Raw genomic sequence first — 9,022 nt, 5'->3', positions numbered from 1 at the left:
ATGGTTTTCAATGTTTATGACCACTAACCAAGTATGTTCACTTAATTAACATAAATGTGATTTATGATTGATTGCTTATGAAAATGCTAAAAGCTTACTTAACAAAAATACTTTATACAGTCCCCAAACTAGCATAGAAACTGTCTTGTAACGGGAATATAGCACAATAATATAATGAAAGAAGAAAAAATTATCCCACATAATAATATGCTATTGGTGGAGTATGAACCTCGCAAGAAATTCTCCCTCCAAAACTAAATCACTGAAACAAAGATATGTTGGATTTGTGGTCCACCAGTACAGCACTTAAAGAGAGGTTCGTGGAAATCGGCGCAAAGGATTTTGTAGTGGACTTTAGGTAACAGGTACAGAAAAGTCAACGTCTCTCGAAGCGAAAAACGTCATTGCCTTCACACTCACTTTCTCAAGGCGATAAAAAATTTGGAAAGAAGATGCCGTATGTCATTAATCTCCACTTATCTCTTTCCACTAAAACTTAAAAAACATTAAACAAAAGAAAACAAAGACCGACCTTACTCAACAAACTATGACGATCGAAGACGCCATAATTAATGTTACAACTTATGTTAATGTTCATGATGACGAAAATGATGTAATCTCAGGCCTTCTTTCTCTGCGCACAGACTTCACCATCCTTAGCCTTCCCATTGACTCGGCCGTGATGTTTGTGTTGGGAACTATGCGTGCTTCCTGAGCAGTATCTTCCTCTCACAACAGTCTCAAAGTCCACCACTTATAGTGTCAAGTATGATTTTGCTTTTGAAAATTGAGAGAAAACTTTCCAACTGTTTCCTTGTATCTTTCTTTTGTGTTTTGTTGCATGTTCTAGTTTTACTTCTTATGACAAAGAAAGTCAAGATTTTGAATTTAGTGTTTGCAAGTTTTATAGAAATTGCTCATTGGGTTGTTTCCATAGGGTGTTGGAATGCTGAGAATGAGAGTCTCTGGATGTGTCATTGCTCTGTGGTGTTCTTGCTTCGTCCTCCTTGCGGTTGCACAAGTTACAAATCCTTCTGAAGGTGATTTTGCTGCACATATGCTATATTTCTTACTTGTTATATCCAGCTTTAATTCAATGCAATTCAATCATTTCTATATGATTCTTACATGATTCAATTGAAAAGTATGAATTATGTTTTGTGCCCTTTTGCAGTAAATGCATTGAGAGCAGTTAAGAGCAGTTTAAGTGATCCTAGGAAGCATCTCACGAACTGGAACAATGGGGATCCTTGTAAATCTCATTGGACTGGAGTTTTTTGTTTTAATACTGTTGGGGCTGATGGGTACTTGCACCTTGAGGAACTGTATGCATTCTTTTTTCATACCGCTCTTACCTTTTCCATTCCAGATTACGTTACCCGCACAGTGAGTGAATGTTTTTTTCTTAATTATGATTTGATGCAGCCAACTGCTGAACATGAATCTCTCAGGAAGTTTAGCACCTGAGCTTGGCCAACTATCTCACCTTCTAATATTGTGAGTCTGGCCTCTCAAAAATTGATCTGTGATTCCTGATTATCCTTTGAATTGCTTTCTAATGTTTTGTATTTCGTTTTCTTCTCTTCCGGAAGAGATTTCATGTGGAATGAATTAAGTGGCACTATACCAAAGGAGATAGGAAACATGACATCCTTGAAACTCTTGTAAGTTGAGTTCAACCAATCTATAGTTCTGGGTACACTTGTTTTTGGAATATCAACATAATTTTCTGTTTTACAGTACACAATTTTCATAAAAAATTTTGTGATGCATTTGTATGCAGGCTCTTGAGTGGAAACAAATTATCTGGTTCTTTACCTGATGAGCTCGGTTACCTTTCAAAATTAAATAGGCTACAAGTTGACCAAAACTATATGTCAGGTCCAATACCAAAATCATTTGTTAACTTGGTCAATGTAAAACATCTGTAAGTACATGTTCAAGCTAAATGCTACTTGAAGTTGGCTAGCATTTTATATTTCTCATGTTTGACAGCTGCATGTACATTAATTGCTTTGCAGCCACATGAACAACAACTCCTTCAGTGGTCAAATTCCGTCTGAGCTTTCTAAAGTACCCACTCTTCTTCATTTGTGAGTTCTTAAAGCGTTATTTCCTTGTGTTTTTGGGAAATTGTTCTGTATTGATACTTGTTGACTGATTCCTGATGGTGTATACTTGATGCAAACTTTTACAGGCTTTTTGATAATAATAACTTATCTGGATATCTTCCACCAGAATTATCCAACTTACCAAACTTGCGCATAATGTACGTCCTAATTCAACACTGTCTGGATTTTTAGTTTGGAGTAACTTGTTTCCTTTTGTGTGATCTCAGTAGGTAATCTGTTTTTTCTTGACGAGATTTTCTTCTTGGTTGATGGAAATTATTGTTTTCTCTTCCATTTGCAGTCAATTTGATAACAACAACTTCATGGGTAATGAGATTCCAGCTTCTTATGGAAACCTTTCCCAATTGGCAAAAATGTAAGTTGTAGTATTCGTATCTTTCTCTTGTTGAATCGATGGTTCATGTTTGTACTGCTTTACATTAGGACTATAAGCAAGTTGCATTAATTTGGTGATCAAGGTCATATGCAAGGTAATTCCAATAGGAATTTTAGAATTTCACTGATATCCAAATGACCTCTGAAATCCAGTATTTCCACTTCTTGAGATGTTTTAAGTGCTTTCATTTTGTGTTTATTACATGTTGCATAAATTTGCTTGAAAGGGTTGCTAATAGTTTTTCTTCTTCCTCTTTCTGATTTGGCAGAAGTCTTAGGAATTGTAGCTTGCAGGGAGAAATTCCTGATTTTAGCAGGATACCTAGCCTTAGTTATCTGTAAGTATTAAGATGGCTCAACAACCTTGAATTAATGGACACTATAATGCATTTATTTACTCTTCTATTTATACCTCTATTATGTAACCTTTTACTGGGTTCATTTCACAGAGATCTAAGCTGGAATCAACTGAGTGGATCCATACCTTCACATAGACTATCTCACAATATGACAACAATGTATGCAAATGGCCCAAGTAAACTTGTAACTTGTCTGTCCAAAAATAAAACTTGTAACTTGTTCTATTTATACTTCTTGCTGCATCAGCATGTTAACTTTAAATGAATGTTACACAAAAAAATTATTACATATCACCGTCTGTGTTTAATCTGAGTAATTTATAAACTTTTCCTGTTTAATTTCGTTATTTATTGCAGCGATCTGTCAGATAACCAGCTTAATGGATCTATTCCTGAGAGTTTCTCTGATCTTCCTTCACTTCAGAAATTGTGAGAATCTCCTAACTTCCCTAAATCTGCATTTCGTATAATATTGCACTTCTATGCAGACTGGATCTGATTTCTGTAATGACTTGTATTACAGGTCACTCGAGAATAATTTGTTGACTGGTTCTGTCCCTGCTATATGGTGGAATGTATCTTTTAGTACAAAAGCGAGACTTAAACTGTAAATTCCTTTACGAAAAAAGTAGCATTAACATTTAGTGTTTGAGGACCTTAATGATTTAGTGTAAATTTTTAGATTGAGCTTATTTAGAAGTTTGATGAATTTTGCAGTGATCTCCGGAACAATTCACTGTCGAACATATCGGGAGAGCTAAATCCTCCAGCAAACGTCACCTTGAGGTATGTTTCCAATGCAATGGCTTCAATCAGATCCCTATTTTCAGAGTTGTTTCTTATATATTGTTCTGGATTTATTAGAGAAGATAGAACAAAAAAGAACTCTGCATTGTTAAGGATGTTATTATAGCTGGACATCTTATTTTTCTCAGTGCAGTTAAAAATGGAGACTTTTACAGATACACAAATTGATTAAATAGTTTCATGGAAATGAGGAAATGCACAAAATAATTGCATGCAAATTAAGAGTGGCATGAATGGTACAATTTCAATTAGGAGAGACATGTTACCAAATTTTAAAAAGCAACACACATTGTTCTATAGTTGTATTCTCAACACAGGTGGATATAGCTAGGATTCCTTGGAGCTTTTTTCTTTTCTCGTCTTTCATTTCCCATATCCAATGGCATATGTTGGGAATTTTATGCTTCCTTTCATGTTATGGAGTGGTTCCCTTGCCCATAAATTATGTCTTGTATTTAAAATTATTAGCAAAAGTATACCTTGTTTTACTTCTAGAACTTCAAATTCTCACTTTAGCAGCTTTTCTCAGGCTTGAAGGAAATCCTATTTGCAAGAATGCAAGCATACAAAATGTAGGCCAGTTCTGTCGATCCGAAGCTGGAGGAGATGGAATCCCTGATAGTTCAACAAATTCAACTCAAACAATGACCTGCCCTAGTCAAGCATGCCCAACAGATAATTTCTACGAATATGTCCCATCTTCCCCAGTGCCGTGCTTTTGTGCATCACCTATAATAGTTGAATATCGTCTGAAAAGCCCTAGTTTTTCTTATTTTCCTCCATATATTCAGAAGTTTGAAATGTACTTAACTAGATCTCTCGACTTGAGCCTTTATCAATTATCAATTGATTCAATTTTCTGGCAAGAAGGACCTCGTCTACAGATGCATTTGAAGCTTTTCCCTATGTTCATTAATCCCCACTCAAATACATTCAACTTTAGTGAGGTTCATCGAATTAGAGGAGTTTTAACATCGTGGGAATTTCCTCGAACTGATTTCTTTGGACCTTATGAGCTTCTCAATTTCACTCTGCTGGGACCTTATTCAAATAGTATGTACTTTAGCCTGGACATCTATGTTTCAAGTCATTTTGGTCTAATTTATGAAATTATGCTGCATTTTTCTATTTGCTCATCTACCAGCACCAGCCTATGAGTATATTGGTCAATGTTCCTCCTGCATGTCATAACTCTTCTGTTTCTTAATTTTATTTTAGAATCAGGTTTAGTGCAGGTTTCTTGTTCTTAATTTCATTCTGCATCGTGGTAACTTCACTTATATTGTTGTTATAGTGATCATTGGGCCACGAAGGATGGGCATTAGGAAGGGAATTTTGGCAGCTATTATAACAGGGGCAGTTGCATCGTTTGTCATTCTTTCTGCAACTGTCATGCTTCTGATCACAAGATGCTCGAGACACCGGGACAGACCACCTTCTAGGAGACATTCATGTAAGTCCTGAATACTTGGAGATACTATCAGGTTGATTATCCATTTATCATCCTAGAAAGTGGTATAAGTTCTTATCACTCTTTGCAGCCTCAAAGATTACAATGAAAATTGATGGCGTAAAGGCGTTCACTTTCAAAGAAATGACACTAGCTACCAGGAATTTTGATAGTTCAACTGAACTTGGACGAGGAGGTTATGGGAAAGTTTACAGAGGTATTTTATCTGATGACACAATTGTAGCCATAAAGCGTGCGGAAGAAGGATCCTTGCAGGGTGAAAAAGAATTCTTGACCGAGATAGAACTGTTATCGAGATTACATCACCGAAACTTGGTCTCTTTGGTGGGATATTGTGATGAAGAAGGGGAGCAGGTACGAGGTTTGCAGTCTAAGGAAATTAGTCATTGCTTCCAAGTTGCAACTGGTTTTTTAGTGCAGATGCTGGTTGAGTGCTTCAATGTATTAGAATCAAATGAATGTAAATATCATTAATCAAATTATGTTCTTGGTGCTTGTGCAGATGCTGGTTTATGAGTTCATGCCCAATGGTACCTTAAGGGACTGGCTTTGTGGTATGAAATTTCCAACATTCCCAGTTTCTTAAATGGCTCCTTCTATTCATCCATGCTCTTTGGTTATTTCCATTGTTCTTCTCATCATTCCCCATTTTGGGACAAGATTTCTTTCTGCAGCTTGAGTTTGATCTAGCTAATTCTGCATTGAAATTTCTTCTTAAGTTCTGTACTTTCTGTGATATGACAGTTAAGGCCAAAGGAAGCCTGAGCTTTGGTATGAGGTTACAGATTGCATTGGGTTCAGCTAAAGGCATTCTTTATCTCCATAATGAGGCAAATCCTCCCATATTCCACCGAGACATTAAAGCCACCAACATACTTCTGGACTCCAACCTTATGGCTAAAGTAGCCGATTTCGGACTCTCACGGCTTGCTCCTCTACAGGATGATGAAGGGACCGGACCTTCATATGTATCTACAGCTGTGAGAGGAACACCGGTATGTTTAGATTCTGCAAAGCTTGAAATGAATCAAGAATAATATAATATCTGCTACTTTCAAATCCGTTGTGAGAAATTGAGAACCAAGAAGTATGCTTTGTTCCATAACTCTTTTGTTTTGGAACCAATCATACGTGCAGGGTTACCTGGATCCAGAGTACTTTTTGACGAGTAAGTTGACAGACAAAAGCGATGTCTATAGCCTTGGGATTGTGTTTCTGGAGCTCTTGACTAGTGTGCTGCCAATATCACATGGCAAAAACATTGTTCGTGAGGTAACACATTAAAACACCACTGCTCTTTCTGTGATCCATCTGCATATACCAAAAAAATAAAATTCATGAAAAAAAAAATATATATTTATTTGTCAGGTGAATCTAGCTCATCAGGCCGGGTTGATGTTCTCCATTATAGACAGCAGAATGGGATCCTATCCGTCGGAATGTGTAGAGAGGTTCCTAGCTTTGGCCCTTAGATGTTGTTATGAGAAGCAAGATAAGCGGCCAGCAATGCTGGAAGTGGTGAGGGAGCTTGAAAACATAATCAAAATCATGCCGGCAGCTGACACCATATTTTCACCGTCTGCTGCCAAATACAGTGACCAATCACCAACCTCATCATCCTACTTGACTAGAGACACATCCTATGTGTCCTCCAGTGTTATAGGAAGTGATCTTTCCAGTGGTGTTGTCCCAACCATCGCTCCTCGATGATGAAAAATATCCTCACATGTTAGTCACGTGATGCTGTATATATTCGTGTCATATGAAAAGAAGTTATCCTTAATGAGATTCTTGGGGGTTTCCGTGAACCCTTTTCTCTGTTTTCCAGATTACGGACAGAAAAATAACATCTTGTAGCTGAGTTTCGGATCTAAAATGTAGTTTTGTCTCTGTTTTTTTGGCTATCTAGAGAACGAAAATGTGAGTAATAATGAGTAGTGTAGTGTATGTACATAAGTTAGCATTTGAGATGTTGTTGTAGTGTAACAAAAGAATGATGGTCATTTTACTGCGTACTGAATTTTGAGTTGTTAGTTGTTACTAACAGTAACTGAGGCAAAACTGCACTCTCTTCTTCATTTTTAATCAGTTCTGGTTAGCGAATTGGACTGAACCAAACTGAACCGGGTGCGAAAAATCCTTAATATTTCTGATTGAAAAAAAAGTTCCCAAAATCTCTGCTCTTTATACAGTGCACACAACAATTTTCCTTCACAACAATGCAATAGTGACGTCATAAGTCATTTTCTGTTTTTAATTTCTTCAATTAACCCTTCTCTTATTTTTATTTATTTTTAATTTTTTGTTAGAGTCGTTGGTTTTAGACAAAAACAACGTGCTGCTGAGCGCTGCCCCACAATATTAAATTAAAGTCCCACCAAATTTCTTTTTGCTAATAAAATCAAGGGAAATTTGCATAAATCCCACATGAACTTTTAAGTATGTGCACCATTACTACCTAAACTTTTAATTTTAATTTTTAACCACCTAAACTTTGTAGAGTGTTGCAATCCACACCACCTATGTCTAACTCCGTTAAAATTTCCGTTAAATGTAAGAGCATTTTCCTTTATCACTATAATTAAAAATAATTATTGTTGAACCAAAAAAATTCCCAAAAAAAATAATAAAAAGAATTTACTTGGGTTGTGTTTGTCTAAGCCCACGTCCAACAACCCTTTATCTAATATAGATGATAAGTGTTTCAAAGAAACAAAAGAAAAAGGAAGTAAATCCAACTATCCCATATGCTTTTCAAATTTCAAAGCCGGAGGATAAAATAATTCAAAAGTGGGTTGATCCCACGTGCAAGTCCCCTCATTTTCCTTGAAGCTTGGTAATGAGGTGCAAGAAAGGAGTTCAGAACAATGGGAGTTTGACTAGCCAATCTCAAGAGAGGTTGGCGGTTCCAATTTTTGTGGGGCTCAGCTGATCTTTAGGGGGAAAAGAATTAAAAGTCCTCTAATTGGTTCTAATCCAAAGTAAGCCTATAAAAAGCAATGAGGAGGATAGGGGAAGGAGGGAGGCAGCCGTGAGGTTGCAGATACAAAAATAAAAGAGGAGGCTTCGGAAGAAAAGAAGGTTCGCAAGGCCACAAAGGCTGGAGAGGAGAAAAAGACAGAAACAATCAAAGATGCATCTGAAACAAAGCTCCTCTCTTGAGGTCCTCCATGTTGGGTGGCAACCCTTTAATCAATCAAATGGATGACAATCCATGTGGGGTGGCATCCCTTAAATCAAAATTTCTTGGACATTCAATCCATTATTGGGAAATAAACCCTGAAATCAAAGCATTGGGTTTTGCACCCTGAAAACAAAACTTGGGTATTTTACCCTGAAAACAAATATGGGTTTGCACCATGAAAATAAGTTTGGGTATTACACCCTAGAAATAAAGTCTGGGTGTTTCACCTTCAATCAAGGCTTTGAGTTTTACACCCCAAAAAAATATTGGATACAAAATCCATCATGGGTTTGTAACCCTCAATCAAATACGCTGTGATATATCCATTTTGGGCATAAAGCTCATTCACTGAGTTCTCTAGATGACAGATCCAATCTGGGTACAAAACCCACAAACAAAACCATCGTGGGGGGGAACACTCTTTGGATATAAAATCCAAAAAGTTGAAGCAACCTTTACCCTTCGAAAGAAAGCTATTGCTTCTGTAAAAAATGCTCTATGAGTAGGGAAAATGGCATCAATAATTCTCTTTCACTTTATGTGCCTTCATTAGCACTAGAAATTGAAGAGAAGAGCTGCAAAATATATTGGCATCAGCTGCTTTGAGCCCAGAGAACTCAAATTATGAGATAAAGAGCATTAAAGTCCCAGCTAATCAAAGAACTCGACAAATAGTCAAAAGCATGATGGTTTG

The 9,022-nt window shown here is 36.8% G+C and overlaps 1 protein-coding gene across 1 annotated transcript; it reads left to right on the top strand.

The window, feature by feature from the left end:
* Nucleotides 1-578: 578 nt before the first annotated feature.
* On the top strand, nucleotides 579-7,222 carry LOC117613564 (probable LRR receptor-like serine/threonine-protein kinase At1g06840). The gene is made up of 21 exons (XM_034342170.1): nucleotides 579-766; nucleotides 938-1,040; nucleotides 1,175-1,325; nucleotides 1,426-1,497; nucleotides 1,593-1,664; nucleotides 1,784-1,927; nucleotides 2,022-2,093; nucleotides 2,198-2,269; nucleotides 2,413-2,487; nucleotides 2,777-2,845; nucleotides 2,957-3,025; nucleotides 3,224-3,295; nucleotides 3,390-3,473; nucleotides 3,584-3,652; nucleotides 4,203-4,726; nucleotides 4,968-5,126; nucleotides 5,215-5,498; nucleotides 5,647-5,698; nucleotides 5,889-6,139; nucleotides 6,282-6,416; nucleotides 6,513-7,222. The coding sequence occupies exons 2-21, from the start codon at nucleotides 947-949 to the stop codon at nucleotides 6,852-6,854; spliced, it is 2,862 nt and encodes a 953-aa protein (XP_034198061.1). The 5' UTR covers nucleotides 579-766; nucleotides 938-946; the 3' UTR covers nucleotides 6,855-7,222.
* The last annotated feature ends 1,800 nt before the right edge of the window (nucleotides 7,223-9,022 follow it).

This window comes from Prunus dulcis, unplaced genomic scaffold (assembly GCF_902201215.1).
Source record: "Prunus dulcis unplaced genomic scaffold, ALMONDv2, whole genome shotgun sequence".
Classification (NCBI taxonomy): Eukaryota; Viridiplantae; Streptophyta; class Magnoliopsida; order Rosales; family Rosaceae; genus Prunus; species Prunus dulcis.
This window is presented reverse-complemented; position numbering and strand designations above follow the sequence as displayed.